The sequence below is a fragment of the Malus sylvestris genome, chromosome 4 (assembly GCF_916048215.2).
Source record: "Malus sylvestris chromosome 4, drMalSylv7.2, whole genome shotgun sequence".
In the NCBI taxonomy this organism is placed as follows: domain Eukaryota; kingdom Viridiplantae; phylum Streptophyta; class Magnoliopsida; order Rosales; family Rosaceae; genus Malus; species Malus sylvestris.
The window spans coordinates 28,920,668-28,938,635 of record NC_062263.1 but is presented as its reverse complement, the minus strand read 5'-3'; the positions used below and the strand labels follow the sequence as shown (position 1 = coordinate 28,938,635).

Sequence of the window (17,968 nt, the reverse complement as noted above, 5' to 3'; positions counted from 1 at the left end):
AACGAGCGATAATCTAATCGTGGTTAAAAAGCTTGTTGATTAAAATTTCGGTCTTGTTGGGCCGGTGAACAACTGATTAAACTTAAACACGAAAATTAAACTGTGTTTAGGATTTGGCATCCTGCTCTATAAAACTCATGAGCCTTGCCGTAATACTTGATGAATCGATATTTAGCTCTTGAAATGTCAGGAGTTTCCGGTGTTTGCACAGGGGGTAGAACTTGTAAACCCTCCTACTTCCGAAACCCCCTTCTCGGCTCAAGCGCCTAAGGGTGTTTGGCCCTTTGTCCGAGCTCCTTTGTTCAACTCTCCCGTCTACTATTCGCTTGAACAAAAGAAAAAACACTACTGCTACTATTTTTGTTCTCTCGGCCCTTTCTCTTTGCTTCAAATAGCTTGTCCTCCACATACTCCTTCAAGCCAGCTTTTACGATCGGAGGCAACTCATCATCTCCTTCTATCGTCTCCTCTATGATGAACTTGGCAACTTCATCCACCTCTCCTCGTGCCCGACAGTCATCTTCTTCCTCCTTGTGATCATCCAAACACGGAAAGAAGTACTGAAGTTTCACGAAACTTTCATCCTTCGTGCACTTCAAAGCATCGCTTCTCCTCTCCGTGCAACCCAAGACAAATACTTGCGGGTACTTTATCACTTGGGTGTCTGAATCTCTCTTGTACAGAGGAATGCATGGAATCCAATCCATGTTCAATTCTTTCATTGTAAACCTAACTTCTGCTCCGTCGACTGGCTTAATCGTCAGCTCATCCGAAGGCGGGTATGGCGATACAACAGCCACCAAAACAGGGACTACAACTTCATCCTTCCTCTGCAAATGACATTCAGTTGTGCCGAACAGATATACGTTGCCATCGTTACCAATGACCTCATGATTGAGCCTTCCATTCTCTTCGAATGCTCGTTTGAGATTAAGGAAATCCCACTTGAACTCTTTGTCCACCGAGTCCATCCTGTGCCAGCCTTTTCCGACAGGAAACGCAGCCTTCCACAGGTCTTTCAGTTTTCGGGGATCCTCCACCAAGTGCTCGGGTTCCGGTTTGGATTTGGGTTCGGAAGCTTTCAGCCGCTTTTGCAATGGCCGAGTAGGTTTGCTGCTGTCTGCAGGTTTCCGGCTTGCCTTCCTCTTTGCTCCTTCTTCAACCATTGCAACTTACTTTGTTAGTAATAGTCTAGCGAGAAGAAAAATACTCAAGATTTTCAGAGAGAGAGAGAGAGTAAAAATAAAACAGAGATTGAAGAAATCAATAGCTAGTTGTTCAAGTACATGATACATTTATAAGACAAGATGTATGAGACCACGTGACTTGTGTTCTCGGTACTCATAAAATTTTGACGTGTGAGTTTCGTAAGCAAACTAGGATTATTAGTCAATCTTGGAGATCCCTTTTACCCCAACTGGAAAAGGCAACCAGATTATTTACCCTACCAGGATTACTACTTCCCAAACCAATTGGTAATATAGAAAGTAACCCAAGATCATATAAGCACATAATAAACCTTGTCCCTCGCCAATGTGCGACAACTCTCAACACCAATAGGAAAAGGCAGCAACTGCTCCTCAGTCTTTGGTGGTTGATTTGATGCGCTGCCTTGGTGGGGACGTTAGCGAAGTAGATTCCATTCTTCTCGAGAAAGCGGAGGAGGTGAACAAGAAAGAAAACAAGGCGGCTGAGAGGTTGAAGAGTCGATATCAAAGGGCAGCGGTTCGAAAACAGAGCCGACGAGTTATTGTCTGCACAGAGGCAGAGGTTCCTTCATCGTCAAGCGACAAAAGAAGAAGCAGCCAGGAGGTTCTGTTGTCATCAACCAAATGGGAGTTTACAAAGTGTTGGCAATCTCACAACCCAAAACCCCAATACAACCAGTAGCTCTCACACACTAAAGAAACATATAGAGAGAAATATAATGAATAATTTCCTCTTTATACAAAGCTCAAAGCTGTTACAACAACAACTACCTTGGTAGATGATTACTAACCAAAAGAAGAGCACCTTCTTCTTCTCTTCAAAATGGGGCTGCTGCACTTCTATTTTTCTTCTCTGTTTTTCTGGTGCACACCTCTCTACAACTACTATCAGAAAAATGCTCTCTAATTTCTGCACCTTTTACAACTCTCCTTCGGTTTCTCTCATTTCCAAAGGCAACAAGTGGGGGGACAAAAGCTGAATTTTCTACCTTTGAAAACTCAACAAAGTAAAAGGAAACATAATTATTTGTCTCCTCATAATGATGTTCCCACATCATTATGTCCTTCATTTTTTATTATATGCACCTTTTTGGCCACTTGGCCACTAATTCAACAGTTTTCTCGTACACAACTATTGACAAAAAGCTAATCTCGCCAAATCCTTCTATATTTTCACTTAAAAATGGCATTTCGATCAAATGTGCAGTCCACTTATGAAGTTATGACAATTTTTTGGTTACGTATGCGTCAAGAAAAGAACACATACAAGTTAAACACAAATCCACCTTTTACCAGGATTCCTATTCCAAATAGGAAATGGAAAAGGAAACCAATAAAAAGCGAATTGAACGTAAGTCATTCATTTGTCCTAACTCTTCAACTCCGCCGTCAAAAAAGTAAGAGAGAGAGAGAGAGAGAGAGAGAAGGTAGCTAATATGGAAGCGAAAGCAGCAGCTCCTCCGTCTTCGGTTGCTGATCTTATTCTCCACCGTGGGGGCGATGTTAGCGACGTAGATTTCAATATTCTTGAGAGAATCCTACCACATTGTACCGTCGACCAGTTGTGGACCATAGAGAAGAGTACGAGAGGAAGAGATCTGAGTCCCGTTACAGATAAGCTGTGGGAGAAAATCTGTGAAGCGAAGTTTGGTGCTGATCCGAGGATCGAAAAGATTAAGAGAGTGAATGTCGTGTTCAGATGGGTAGACGTGTATGAGGCAAAACTGGAAGCTGACAGGTTGAAGAGTCAGGGGCATCAAATATTGGAAGCTGCTCAAATACAAGTTCCTTCATCGTCAAGCAATAATGAAAGAAGTAGCTCTGGGAGTGGCATTAATAATGTTTCTTCCAGAAAGGGTAGCGTGCCGATGAAGAAATTGAGAAGTGAAGTTCGTAATTGTCTCGAGGTGAGAAATCGTAAGATCATGAAGAATTACAGTTCTGCGAAAGATAAATCGACATTCAAGCCAAGCGATATTATTGTTTTGGATGATTAGGCTAAGCTAAAATGTATGAAACTTAGTTCTCTTTTTGGGTTTCAAGTACGTGCTCAATAGGCAACGGTTTGATTATTATTGTATAACGAAAATCATCCAATTTGTTTACTCAATCTGTGAATTGTCTTTGTAATACGAAGAGAATCGAGTCTTCCTTCATTACATGTGAAATTTTGGCTTTGTTTTCTCGAATAGTACATGTACGTCAATAATATTAGAGCTTTCTTGACCTACAAGTGACCCTTTAACACATTGATCCGCCATAAAATCATCGAGCCGCTATAGCGGTGTCAGGTCCATAAACCAAATTAGGGGCTAAGTCGCTATATTAAGACAAAACTAGGCAAAAGCTATAGGATAAAAATGATCAAAGTCATTAATTATTTTTATGAAATTAAAAGATTTGGAAAAAATCATCTCAAGTATGAAATCTAAAAGCATAGAAGATTAACATAATTTCAGTATTGAATAAAGAACCGGGGTAGTGTTGCCAAGGAGCTCATGATAGAGATCCCCTTCTCTTCGAATGTTCGTTCGGGATTTTATCACATAATAATTAAGTGTAATGAGAAGTATAACCACTCAATATAAGTTATATTTAATTTTGTCAATTTTTCGATGTAGAATTTCAGTATTCTTCAAACTAGACTCGAATATGTTTACGGGGAGAAGCACAGTGGGAGTATGGAGATTTCCTAATCCAAGTAGGTATTTTTACCAGTTTTGAAGATCACTTACTTTCGTTAACTAGTCTTTCTTAATTACCAAGTTTAACATTGACCAACTTTAATTAGGGAAAAGTCTCCCATATTGACAAGGAATTAGAATTAATCCAACTTTAATGAGGAAAATTGAACTCGTTATAAATAAACTAGATCGTTAAACTTTCTGTCTCTCTTTCTCTCAGTGGCTCTGAGTTCTTAACTTCAATTGTTCTTATACAACTATTATTACTGCAATGGAGAAAGGAGGAAGTGCAAAGAGGAAGGCTAGCCAGATGCCGGAATTTGAGGACAAGAAGTTCACTCGGCCACTGCAAAAGCGGGTCAAGACGTCCCAACCAAAACCTAAACCCGAACCCGAGCACTTGGAGGTGGAGGAGGAGCCCCGAAACCTGAAAGACTTGTGGAAATCTGCCTTTCCAGTAATGACATCGTGGTGGGAATTGGACAGACTCTACAGCAAATTCGACTGGGATTTCTCCAATCTCGAACGAGAATTCGCAAAGGGGGGAAATTGCATCATGAAATCCATGGCGAAAACAACAAGAAAAACGTCTACGTTTTTGTCACAACCGAGCCTCACATTGTGGAAGGCCCTCCATCATACAAATGCGAATCGATCCCTGTCGTGGTGGCCATCTCATCGCTTTCCCCTCCTTCACAAGAACTAGCCTACAAGATAACTGATATAAGCAGGCCGGGAGGCTGCGAAGAAGCTATAATTCCGATGAAAGAGATGAAGATGGGCTGGATCCCGTACATTCCTATGGACAAGAGAGATGCCCAAGTCGAGAGATTGACAAAACATTCTCTGAAAATATATTACTTGGGGTGCAAGCAAAGAAAGGCAGCTTTGGAACGCCTCGAAAGAGGCCGGTACTTGAAAATTCAATACTCTGTGCCATACATAGTCGATCACAATAGTGTGGAGAAAGAGAATGAGCAAGATTTTGAGGTGGAGCTACCTGCGGCGGAGCATGCAAGGGAGGAACAAAAGGAAGCAAGAAGACCGGCATTTGCTAAAATGCGAGAGGAAATGGCCAGGGAACTGGCACTCGCGAAAAATATGAGGATTTACAAGTTCTACCCCGTACAAACGCCGCGTACTCCTCCGGTTGAAAAGAAGCTCGCCAAAATCAACAACTACTGTCGCGACGCCGATGAAGTTTTTTGATCACACAGTTTGATTAGTGGTTGATTATTGCACTAGCACAATATTGTAACCAATGATGATCATTATTTGGTCCGTGTGGCAAAGTATTCCAGTAAATAAGAGTTTATTTATGCGCTTGAACTTTGAATTGTCTCTAGCAATTGTTAACAAATGCTTCAAAACCTGGACTAAATAAAAACCCCTCATCAATCAACTGTTAATGTCGGGTGCAGTAATACTAATAGTTCGGGACTTGGGTGCGATAATGTTTGAGATTATGAGGTTTTTTTTTTTTTGGCAAAACAATACATCTATGTGTTTTCTACTGTGCAGTACAGTTTGACGAAACCTGCATTTAGTTGCCCCTAGTTTATGACAAATTAGTTAGATGTAACCGGGGTAGCTAGTCAACCTGTCTGAATCTGTTCGTTGTAAGTAAAAACCTCTCATAATTTACGGTAAATTCATGAGAGTAACCGGAAGGATCTCTCCTAATTTACAATATTAAAATTTTAAAAGATTTCCTAAACTTTTAGGTCTTGAATCTTGATTGTAATACTCAGTCATTTTTTTATAAAAAGATAATACTCAAATAATATTATATATGAAAAAAATGTATAACCAGAAAAAAAATTAATTACTTGTCTGAATTACTCAGATTATTTACAACAATTTGAAAAAGGAAACATGAAATTACCAGGATTCCTACTTCCACCAGGATAAGAATTAGAATCCCAACCCTAGCAGTACTAGTAGTCCCAACAGGAAAAGGAAACCGGACCTGATCGTTCCCTATAAATAAAGCGATAGAAATCTCACTTGAAATTAGAAACCGAACCCTAAACTCCCAACTCAAACAACTGAGCAAGTGAGCAGGGAGAGAACGAGAAAGAGAGTAATGGCCAATGTGGAAGCAAAAGCAGCAGCTGCTCCTCCGTCTTCGGTGGTTGACTTAATGCGCCGCCATGGCGGGGATGTTAGTGGAATAGATTCCAATCTTCTCGAGAAAATCCTACCGCAGTGCACCATGGACGAGTTGAGTCGCATAGAGAAGAGTACCGGAGGCAGAGATTTGAGTCCTGTTACCGATAAGCTGTGGCGGAAATTCTACATAGAGGAGTTCGGTGCTTCGATGGCTGATCAGGTGGTTGAAAACACGAAGACCAACACGAACGCCGCATTCAGATGGAAGGAGCTGTTCGAGAAGAAAGTGGAGGAGGTGAACAAGAAAGAAAACAAGGCGGCTGAGAGGTTGAAGAGCCGGTATCAGATGGAAGCAGCTCGAAAAGAGAGCCGACGAGTTGTTATTTGCACAGAGGCAGAAGCTCCGTCTTCAACAGGGAACCACAAAAGAAGGAGAAGCGAGGAGGTTCCGTCATCTCCAAGCAACAAAAGAAGGAGCAGCAGCGGCAGTAATGTTTCTGTACATAAAAAGGCCAGCTTGATCATGAAAAAGGCCAAAAGAGATTTTCTCAACTGTCTTGAGGTAAAAAATCTTGCAGCTGTGGCAATGGCTAAATTGCAGAAGAGTTACCGTTCCAAGAAAGATTCGACATTCAAGCGAAGCGCCATCGTTTCTGAAGATCACGCTCCGAGTTTCGACTCTTGCTCAATACGCAACAGCAGAACTTGCTTGATAGCCTCGGCCTTTTGATAAAATGCAGTCCCACTTATGACAATGTTCTATTTTCTGAGTTTATTACTTTTTGCGACTGTTTACGAAATTCGCAAATTTGATTGTGAATTAAACAAAATGTTGTATTTTGTGACGAATTTAATTCTAAGAGCTTGCACAAGATCCTTTCCTTGCGAATTAAACAAAATGTTGTAGCTCATTTGGATTACCATTCATTGGGTTTAGGAAGGCTCTGAGTGTTCTTACATGAATTTTAAAACTATGAAAACATATTTTATCAACGACTGCTCCTGCAACGCTGATGAGTTTTTTCGATCAATGAATTTGATTAGCAGTTAATTAACTTGTAAATTGAGGACAGGAATTTTCATCACAGAGTTTGTGATTGCTACACTTGCACAATGCAACGAATGTAGTTCATTATTTGGTCCTTTTGCAAATTAAATTCCAGTAAACTACATGTTGTTTCTGCGATTAAACTTTAAATTGTATCCATAAATAGTTAAAAAAGTTTCAAAACTTAAACTAAAGAAAAGACTGCTTATCTATCAAACTGTTAATGTCGGGTACAATAATACTAGTAGTCTGTAGAGGACTTGCGCGCGATAATATTGAACGTACAAGTTTTTCTATTCGTTAGTAAAGAGTAATGATACACTTACCACCTAGTTGTATCATCATTTGTATTATCTCTCTAATATAGATATGGTCCGTCAACGCATGTGGATCTCATCTCTATTAGAAAAATAATACAAATGCTGGTACAACTAGATTGTATAAATACATATATAAGTGTTTTTTACTCTGAAAGATAGTTTGACGAAAAAGCCTACTTGTGTACATTAGTAATTTCATTAAAACATCTAAAGGGCCCAAATGCAACCAAACTAGGCCACAAATGTCGACCCACCAGGCCCAGGGTACACCAACAAGAATAAGCCCAAAGCTAAAATTCCAAAACTGCAAAGTCAACGACAGAAGACTACTAAAGAAATATATAACCATTAATTAGCCTCTAGTTTGAATCCGGATACTCGCCGAATTTTTTTGTGAGGATTCCGCGATGATTTGTAAATCGTATCCGTTCAGCATATGGTTAAAAATTATTTTAAATATTTTTATTTATAATTAAACACAAACATTATTTGATAAAACTGATCACACGATATATAATGAACGAACACGATCACTCTTAAGGTCGTCACCAAAAACATTCAGAGAGGATCCAGTTGGCTCTCGTTTTGAGTCCACACAAAAATATATTATTTTATTTTATTTAAAAATAAAATAAAGAAGAAGAAGAAGACGAAATTGGTAACTAACAAGATTCGTTTCCCACCTATTGTAAGCGTCACCACTTCCATAAATTATTATGCAATTAGGAAATTTTCACAAATGGGATCTGACTTATTAGGAGTGTACGAAAACGTCACATAAGATTCTTACGTTAAGTTATTTAAGCGTCTTTAATTGGCGAAAATATTCTTAGAAAGCGATCTGCATATTATGCAGACGTTACGTTTTGATTAAATTTTAATTAAAATAATGAATGATACGTTTTGATTAAATTTTAACTAAAATAACGAATGAGGTAGTTTGCATGTAGTCTAATTAATATTCTAGAAGATAGGGCATTGAGTTTTTACACATACGTCACGGGTTTGAAACTTTCCATTCTGTTAGCTTTTTTAATAGTTTCGAATCCTGCACCTCTCTTTAATAATATTATTTTTTTTAAATGAATGAGGTAGTTTATATTAAAACATGAGTTTGAGTTACCAATTGGCAAAATTCCTAGCTTTGACTAATATTTGCACAAATTCATTATAATTTAAAGTATGTTTATGCAATTTTGGGATATAATAATGTGTCTATCAAGCAAGAGTGTTGATCACGTAGTTATAAACAATAAGTAGGGTCCGTTTATAAAATGAATTACGTGCAACTAGAATGCCATAATAGTATATTCTAAACCAATCGTTCGACGAGAAATGCAAAACAGAAACACAAGTCGTGTGGTAGGTTTAAAATAGAGTAGTCTAACTACATACTAATTTTTACTTTTCACATTCCTCTTAATTTTCAAACGTCTAATCGAATGAATTAAAGAAATCAATAAGTAGGGTCCATTTATAAAAGGAATAACTTGCAACTATAATTCCATGATGGTATATTCTAAACCACTCGACGATATATGAAAAACAGAAATACACGTGTGGTAGGTTTTAAAATAAGGCAGTTACATACCAATTTTTACTTCTCACAATATTTTCTCAATTTTCAACCGTGTAATCAAATAAATTGATAAAAATCAATCAAAAAAATTAGCAAGAGTGTGTAAGACATAAAAATAAGTGTGAATAACAATATCTTTGTCATTGTGACGCATTTTCAAACCAATAATTCAACGTGATGTGATAAAATAATAACGTTTTGAAACATGTTAGGCTCAAAAATACCGCTAATGCAGGAAATGGATCATCTCATGATTCCTTTCCACCAAATCCATCAAGTTGAGGATTCAGGTCGTTGAAATTTGATTCAACGGTTACAGTTATTATAACTTTTAAAAAAAATCTCTGCTTATAATCGTTAAATCAAATTTTAACGGTTTGGATTCCGAACCTGATTGATTTGGTAAAAAGGGATCCGGAGTTGCGTGTGAATCTCTCCTCATAATCACACCTCGACATGTCGTGTCTGTGTCGCTCTTACTCTTTTGCGCTTTCAGTTGAGTCTCCTTCTCGCACTTTACCAACGACAACTATATATATATATATATATATATATATTCGTGGACCATCACAATTCACAGCTCTCCCACATCATCCCAATCTCTCCATTTCTCATCGCGCTTTCTTTCTCCTTTCCTTCCACGCTTCGTTCCATTCTCCCAATTTCTTTCTTTTCACTTACCCAATTCACTTCCCCGTTCCTCCGACCTTTCTTTCTTCCTCCGCGCAATCCCAATTCCCATCAATGGCGGAAGCTAACGGTACGATCCTTTCAAGACCCATTTTAAGTTTTACTGTTTTACTCATTTTTTCTTTGTTGGGTAATTCTTGGATCATGTATGTCTTAACAATCTATGGTGAATTGGGTATATGTGATTGGTTTTTCATGGGTTTGATCAGTTATTGTATGTGGGTTTGTTCTGGAATTTTTACTTTTTCTTTTTTTTTTTTTTGTGGTAAAACTTAAATCTTCTGAATTTTTAGTTTGAAACTATGGTTTTGGGATCGTTTCTTGTTCCGATTTGCAGATTTTCTTTTGGGTAAGTCTGGAATTTTGTGGATCAACTTTGCCCAGAAAATTGGTGGCTGCTTGTATGCTACAACTGCCTCCACTGCTTTTTAATCCAAGACTTGCCTTGGTTTTAGCTTAAGAGAGTAGAAAAGTAAGTTTAAAATGGTAGTTCGACAGCAAAAAGATTCGAAAGGAGTACATTTTTTTTTTTTTTTTGGGTTTCTGTGTTATTTGATTGAAAGGATGCACATCAGTATGATTATCGGAAACACCCTGCTCCGGTGGAGGATGGCTGTATAGGGATCTATTTCGATGAGAGAGTTCAAAAGAATGAAATTTGGATACTAACAATAAGACTAGCTGCGAAGATCATATAATCTCCGGTGGAGGATGGCTGTATAGGGATCTATTTCGATGAGAGAGTTCAAAAGAATGAAATTTGGATGCTAACAATAAGACTAGCTGCGAAGATCATATAAATCTCCGGTGGAGGATGGCTGTATAGGGATCTATTTCGATGAGAGGGTTCAAAAGAATGAAATTTGGATGCTAACAATAAGACTAGCTGGGAAGATCGTATAATTTCTAGTTACAATGTACTTGAAATGATTCTGAATAATCAAATGCAATTCCATGATTGGAATTTGAAATGACTAGGCACAGTGAATCACTTGACAAAAGAATTAACGACCTAACGAGGAATGTAGTCTGCATCCTTGTGCATTTTTTTGGGTACTTCATTTTAACGTGGGTATTATAGTGCCAAATGTTAGTTAAGAAGCATTATAGTGCTTTGTGATACTGTACGGACCGGCCATCCTTTACACATAACTTGGTTGACTATGTAGCTGTTGTAAACAAACTTGCTAAAAATGTGGAAACTTTGCATTGTCTTTGCAAAATCTGTAAGTTACATGTCTTTTGTCATATCCAGTAGTGGTGTCAAGACTTTCTCTCTATATAGGATCGCTTTTTGGGCTCTTGACTGCAATGTGATGGCATTGGAGCAAGTTTCAACCATGAATTACCATCCTCCTTTTCCTTGGAAAACCTGTGAATCCATTCAGTTTTACTAGATGATCTTACGCTTTCATTATATTCAGAGTGCAGTCACTCCTAAGATTTTTGTTTTGTGGAGTTTTCTTTCTCGTATTTCACTTGCCTATTATTCTTTTTCCTTTTCACCGAAATGCTAGGAATACTATGTATATGTATGAAAGCTTAAAACTGGTTAGGCCCTTGATTGTTTACTACGTTGTTTCCCTTAAATTGTTATCAGAAGTGCAGATAAGTTGTGGAACTTGTTGATTAATTGTTAAGTTCAGAGTGTTGTAAGAAATGTGGATGTCTGCTATATATACTTGGGAAATTTTGGGTGCTTTGGTTATTCATTGTTACTCCTCTTCTTTTTGGCAGTGGTGGAAACGCAAGATGGAACCCTTTCTGTGGCCGCTGCATTTGCTGCACATCAAGAAGGTAACACCAAACCCATCTTATTTTTCATTCCCATTTCCCCTTGCCCAGTGCACACAGAAAAGCAATGAAGATTACTTAAGTATATAAACAATCAGTCATCATGTACTTGTGCGGTTATGCCATTGAGCAGTCACTTTTCCATTTAATTTCACGCTATCAGCTGGTTGTTGAGGAATTTAAGTTTATTGTTAGTATAGATAAGCAATTGTGCTTTATATTCTTTTTCATATGATTTTTATTGGTATTCAATTTATAACATTGATCTAATGAAATAATTCCATTTACTCATTTGCTTTGTCAGAAAAAGGTGGTACTTTGCAACCCGATCTGGTCTTCATATTTATCATGCTTTGCCTTTTGTTTTGTTTGTTCAATCAGTTGTACAGGATAGAGACCACAAATTCTTAACAGAAGCGGTTGGGGAAGCTTATAAGGGAGTTGATTGTGGAGATGGAGGCCCATTTGGTGCAGTTATTGTTCGCAATGATGAGATAGTCGTAAGCTGTCACAACATGGTTCTAAAACACACTGATCCGACTGCCCATGCAGAGGTTACTGCCATAAGAGAGGTTAGACTAATATATAACTACGTTGCCTCGTGAGAGGGGTTTTGCTTAGTGCAACCCTGATTTTTAATATAATGTCAAAACTGTTGGATCCGTACTAGCATTTGGGCATAAATGTGTTTAGGGAAGACTTAAAGCCATGTCCAATTTGTTTAGTTTTTATATCCAGGTGAGCTTGACATATATATACGAAAGGTTTTTATGATCGGCATTGTCATTAGAGTTGTAAGCATGATGAGTATGTATGTACATAGATCTTAGCAGACATGTTTTATCCGCTTGTTTCCGGTTTCTACAAGTTATAGTTATGATGTTCTTTATTTGATCTTGAGATTCTGTCATCTGTTATATTCTTTTTCTTGAACCTCCAAATCGGAAACCTCCGAATGCTTTTTCCGATTTCATTCTTGGGACAATTGTTTTCCACAGGCCTGTAAGAAGCTCAATCAGATCGAGCTCGCGGACTGCGAAATATATGCATCCTGTGAGCCATGCCCAATGTGCTTTGGTGCCATCCATCTTTCAAGACTTAAGGTCCAATTTTCGAACTTTTAATTTCGTCGAAATAACAAGAAGATCATACTTTTATACGGTTTAAACAATCTGTCTTTGCTCTTTCTGAACAGAGGTTGGTTTACGGAGCTAAGGCCGAAGCCGCCATAGCAATTGGTTTCGACGATTTCATTGCGGACGCGTTGAGGGGCACTGCATTTTACCAGAAGGCTAACATGGAGATCAAGAAGGCCGACGGGAACGGCGCGGTGATTGCTGAACAAGTATTTGAGAAAACGAAGGCGAAGTTTCACATGTATTGATTTCACGATTATTCCCTTGTTGGTGAAGCATCCAAAACCACTCATTGAAGTCTCATTTCTCTTCGTTATTATTTCAAGACATTACACAAATTCAGGAAAAGAAAGATTTCAATGTTTCCTCAATAATAGATTCTCATTAAACATCCAAATCAATTCTTATTGAGAAATTTAGAATCTGTATGGTACTCTACTTAAATTAAACTTTTTAAACTCGAAAACAATTTTCAAGTTTTAAGCCTTAAAAACTTGTTTGGTATGATTATTTTCAAAAATTGAACTCAAGGCTAACTTAAAAATATAATTTATTCTCTAAAAACACAAAAAGGGAGTTTTTTGTTGCAGTCATATTTAGAATGGGATGTGATATCTACACATCTTTTTTTATTTCTCTCACACCCTTTTAATTTTCGGCCGTCGGATCGGATGAATTGAAGAAGATCAATGGACAGAAATTAACAAAGGGTGTGGGAGAAGTATAAAGGGGTGTGTGGATAGCACACCCCATTTAGAATACGAATGTAATTGTGTAAATCCTAGGGAATCTGAGAAAGTATCTTGTATTCCTATTAGGACTAGATTACTTATTAAATGTTGTAATCCTAAAGGGAAAGGTTTTATCCTTCCTACTACTATAAATAAAAGCACAATAGAGTGAATCAAACACACCTCACAATTAAATCAATCTCTCTTCTCTCTAATAGTGGTCGGCCCCCTCTCTCTAAACCCTAGATCGTTCAATCAAATAGGCCTATAACACGTTATCAGAACGCTCTTGCCAGAAGCTGAGGAATTGACGCATCGTTGGAGGAGGCTATCATCCACCAAATTCAAAAGCTTATTTGTTTTCTGCTAATCAGGTACGCTTAAAATAAAAGAAGATATTTGAAACGTCCACAAAACATGAAAACATTCCCCATGATGCATGAACCCCTCTATGTTTATATTTTCCTTTCGATATATATATATATTGTATATGTTCATATATTTGTTTCATGCATCACACAATTAAATTGTTATGTGGAATTTGTGAGTCAAAATATAAAATTAAATTAGAAGCAAATTTGGATTTTTATTGAAACCCTAGGTTTGAAAATTGGGTATGCTTTTGGTCTCACCGTGGGATGGCATCACCCGGATGCCCTGGACATCCAAATTCAGTGTTTCCTCAATAATAGATTCTCATTAAACATCCAAATCAATTCTTATTGAGAAATTTAGAATCGGTATTGTACTCTACTTGAATTAAACTTTTTAAATTCAAAAACAATTTTCAAGTTTTAGACCTTAAAAACTTGTTTGGTATGATTATTTTAAAAAACTGAACTCTAGACTAACTTAAAAATATAGTTTATTCTCTAAAAATACAAAAAGTGAGTTTTTAAAGTTTTTAAACTTAAACTCCCTCATTTCTTTTCTCTCCCTCCTTCCTTTTCATTCCAAATCTATCTTTCTTTTCTTCTTTCTCTCTCCCCCTTCTCTTATTTTTTTTTTTTTACCTTTTTCGTCTCTTCTTCAATTCGTTCTCTTGATTCTCTCGGTTCTTTCTCTGACTCCTCTTTCCCTTTTATCTCCTCCGATCCTCTCACTTCTTTCTCTTTTCTTCAATCATCTCTTACTTTCTTCCCTTCTCTCTCTTTATCTCTTGACCCCCTCTTTTCAGATATTTTTGTCTAGTTTAAGTTGTAAGATTTAAAACTTTTAAATCGCATACAAAACAAATTATTGAGTCTTAAATAAAATTGTTTTCAAAAAAAATTCTTGAGAAATGTTTTGAGAAATTATAAAAAAAATTCAAATGGGATACCAAACAAGTCCTTTTAAGTTTCGAGCTCGTTTCCATGAGTTGTTCCTTTACATGACTTTGTCGTTATGGATTTCCGACAGTGTGCTTGAAGTGGTAGTGTACCAGAAAGTGCGTTAGTTGCCGGAATGTATTCGAAAATGCATCCGATTCTCAGCTGCATCATACAATGCAACTGCTGCGCTCGTCAACTCGACCAAATTCTAACTTCCTTCGGCGCAAATTTCCATCTCCAACATAAACGACCAGATGACCGAATCTTTAAAACGAAACCTTAGTTTCCTTCACACCTCAAACTCAGGGTCGCAAAAACCTGAAATTCCGTCGGCTGAATCTACGAAATACAACACGAATGTACCTTGACATCCGTCTTGACAAGCCGGCCTAGCACACGGCCATTGCGACCCCTTCTCACTAGACAAAGCATGTCGAACTAGTTCATACGACACACCCTATTGCAAGACATGGATCTATACACGGCTTACATACGCACGTTAATTCCCTGCTTAACAAACACAAATACAAGTATATGTATATGCCTCTGCATCTACATAGCTCTAATCGTCGTATACACTGAAGAAAACAATGCAAGACATCTCGCTCACCGGTTGCAAATCATGAACAAAGAGGTTCAGGTCATTGAAACATACAGAGATTTCTAAACACGAAACACCGATCTCTCTCTCGTAACTGCAATCACCTCTACCAGCCATTGCAAACTATGAGAGAGCTGCCCTCCCGTAAATGAAATCTCCAAATTTCAAACACATCGTTACAATCCAACGCGATAAGTAAAGACGCTAACTTGATCGATTTATGTCAAGAAATACCTCATGTACAAAGAACATACGGGAAAAGATCCTTTAAATTATTTCACCAATTATCTACACATGTCTAAAGGGTATGAACAAAACTATGAAAAGACTAGACAACCATCGGAAAATCATTATTCGAAAACTGTTCTATGAAATCAACGAAGGAGGAAACAAAATTCGTAAAATGCAAACACCTGCTGCAGCATTTGATCAGAGAGACCAAGCAAATTTATATGAACAAAGAATTCAAGATTCCGAAGAGTCCCTGAACTTACATCAATGCCTTCCTTCAATCGATTGTTCACCCGCCATTGGACCGCAACTCATCCAATGCAACCTTTATCTGGTTCTGAACCAAGTCCAATCGCTTCGAGTACACCTCCAACTCCAAAATCTGCTGCTTCCTCCACTTGTCATCCGCCACTTCCCCGCCCCCGAAATTCAAGTTCATCAAAGGCGCGCCGAAGCTCAATGGAATCGGATTGAATGCCAACCCTCCGAACCCTCTGGATGGCCCGGCGACACCCATTGCATTACTCAGTAACTCCTTGAACAATGGAGACAGACAACTCTTCACCGTCTCCTCAATCAACCCGTGAGCATTACAATTGCTGCCATTATTACCAGCACCACCATTGTTACTGTTAATGCCGTTGTTATTATCTTTGATTACCGGAGTTGGCTCAACTAAACCGCCACGTAGCGGCGGAGGAGGAGGGGGTTTCTCGTCGGCCCTTGGCTGTATTCGCGAGCGCTTGCGTGATCTCGGCGTGGACTTCTTATCGCCGGCGAAACCGGCAGCCTCCTCGGCCTTGATCTCGTAACTGTTGAAATTAGGATTGTTAGGGTTAGGGCTCGGATCTTCGTCGTCGAGGGCGTTATCGTCGGCGGCGCCAATTCGGCCGATATTGCTCCAGATCTTGCGGGAGATCTCGAACGTGGCCTGATCGTGAGGGCTCTTGAAGCTGACCTCTTTGCCGCTCTCGATTTTGGTGACGACGTTTCGGTACTTCTTCTTCAGCCGCCGGAGCTTCTCGACGAGCTGGTTCTTGTTGAAGTCGAGCTGGAGCTTGCACTTGATCTGGTCGTAGAACAAAGCGGTGTCGTTTGGGCCCTGGTGCGAGCCTCTGCTGCCTCGCTGCGTCGTGTAGTCGAGGAAGCCCTGTAAAAGCTCGATCTCGTCCTCGTCGGTCCACAGCCTCTGAAATAGTCTCCGAGAATCGTCGAGCACGGCCGGTTTTTTCTCCTCCGGCTGGGACGACAACGCGGGGTGCCGTTTGGGATCGGACGACAACACGGCGTCGTTTGCGATTACGGTGGTTGGAGCAGACGCGAGGGTCAGAGGCACCGTAGGCGGGGCCCGAGCGGGAAGGGCGACGGTGACGGTTGGAGTCGCGGTGGCGATGGCGACGGGGAGAGAATCCGTGGCGCCGGCGGACGACGTGGAAGGGGAGGCGGAGTTGATGACGTCGTCGTCGTCGTCGACGTCATCTTCTTCCTCGTCCTCATCGACGACGTCGTCGTCTTCTTCCTCGTCCTGGGAGGAGGAGGAGGAGAGGTCTCCTTCGGGGAGAACGGCGTCGTCTTGGTCGGGGGCCATGTTAAACGTCGCGGTGGCGGCGGTGGAGGGCGTTATGGGAATTTCGGGTAAAATTGGCGGGTGGGGGGAGTACGTCGTGGGTGGGGTTAGAAATTATGTTTAGAGAGAGAGAGGAGAGAGAAAGAGAAGTAGTTGGGGTTAGGACGAGAGGGAAGGGGTCAAGTCCCAAGTGGGTTTTGGTTGGTTCACGGGGTTTCGTTGTAGTTTATGCGTTGCGTGTGGGACTCTTGATCGATGGTGGACTTGGTTGGGTGGTGGTGGTGGCCTTGACCAAACTTTTGAGTTAATTAATGACGGAAAATGTTTAGCAAATCCGTCTGATCCAATCATGTCGAATTTTTTTTTTCAATTCAGGAATCGAATCTTATTCGGCAAACTTTTCAAACTCAATCATAATGAAAGTATTATTGAATCGGATTGATAGGTTAAATAGTGATAGTAGATACGTCAACTGCTCCAATCGTTTTGATGTTTTAAAATTTGGGAATCGAATACAATCAAAATGAAAGTTAATTGAGAATCGAGTTGATAGATTTGGGAATAAACAAGTTAACTATATGAGTGTACTAAACTACACATCCAAAGTTTAAATCTTTTTCGCACTTTAAATTAAATTAAAATATCGTTTCCAACTAAAGAGAAGATTTGGATTCAATAGGATTGGTCTAAGTAGTAATTCGAAAAACTGATTAAAACTCATGAACGTATTAGAAAATGTTGTAAGTCATTTGAAAATGGTCTTACTATTTATTGACTCGTCCGTATTAGAAAATGTGACATCAATGTGGTGATTTAGCTTTGTGTCTAATAACATATACAAAGAAATACATCGTAACACATATGTATCAGAGTAAAGCCCACTTGTACAAATTGGTCTCGTCTTTATTTCATTGTGCCGGAAACATGGCCTAGTACATCAAGTATCAAAATACA

General features: G+C 39.1%; 6 protein-coding genes across 6 annotated transcripts; 4 read left to right on the top strand and 2 right to left on the bottom strand.

Annotated features, from left to right (window-relative positions):
- Positions 1 to 20: 20 nt before the first annotated feature.
- LOC126618308 (protein HEAT INTOLERANT 4-like) lies at positions 21 to 2,278 on the bottom strand. The gene is made up of 3 exons (XM_050286349.1): positions 2,198 to 2,278; positions 1,980 to 2,118; positions 21 to 1,156 (listed from the first exon to the last, which is right to left on the bottom strand). Exons 1-3 carry the CDS (start codon positions 2,276 to 2,278, stop codon positions 303 to 305), a joined length of 1,074 nt encoding a protein of 357 aa, XP_050142306.1. The 3' UTR covers positions 21 to 302.
- A 366-nt stretch (positions 2,279 to 2,644) lies between these two features.
- On the top strand, positions 2,645 to 3,391 carry LOC126617677 (uncharacterized). Its single transcript, XM_050285726.1, has one exon. The coding sequence runs from the start codon at positions 2,645 to 2,647 to the stop codon at positions 3,203 to 3,205; it is 561 nt and encodes a 186-aa protein (XP_050141683.1). The 3' UTR covers positions 3,206 to 3,391.
- Positions 3,392 to 4,163: 772 nt separating this feature from the next.
- Positions 4,164 to 5,101, top strand: LOC126618307 (protein HEAT INTOLERANT 4-like). The gene is made up of 2 exons (XM_050286348.1): positions 4,164 to 4,250; positions 4,379 to 5,101. The coding sequence occupies exons 1-2, from the start codon at positions 4,164 to 4,166 to the stop codon at positions 5,099 to 5,101; spliced, it is 810 nt and encodes a 269-aa protein (XP_050142305.1).
- Positions 5,102 to 5,978: 877 nt separating this feature from the next.
- Positions 5,979 to 6,734, top strand: LOC126618306 (uncharacterized). The gene has a single exon (XM_050286347.1). The coding sequence runs from the start codon at positions 5,979 to 5,981 to the stop codon at positions 6,732 to 6,734; it is 756 nt and encodes a 251-aa protein (XP_050142304.1).
- A 2,773-nt stretch (positions 6,735 to 9,507) lies between these two features.
- LOC126620020 (guanosine deaminase) lies at positions 9,508 to 12,968 on the top strand. The gene is made up of 5 exons (XM_050288480.1): positions 9,508 to 9,711; positions 11,379 to 11,438; positions 11,817 to 12,007; positions 12,434 to 12,538; positions 12,631 to 12,968. The coding sequence occupies exons 1-5, from the start codon at positions 9,696 to 9,698 to the stop codon at positions 12,817 to 12,819; spliced, it is 561 nt and encodes a 186-aa protein (XP_050144437.1). The 5' UTR covers positions 9,508 to 9,695; the 3' UTR covers positions 12,820 to 12,968.
- Positions 12,969 to 15,467: 2,499 nt separating this feature from the next.
- Positions 15,468 to 17,237, bottom strand: LOC126620135 (probable transcription factor At3g04930). Its single transcript, XM_050288619.1, has one exon. It carries the CDS (start codon positions 17,033 to 17,035, stop codon positions 15,737 to 15,739), a length of 1,299 nt encoding a protein of 432 aa, XP_050144576.1. The 5' UTR covers positions 17,036 to 17,237; the 3' UTR covers positions 15,468 to 15,736.
- Between the last annotated feature and the right edge of the window lie 731 nt (positions 17,238 to 17,968).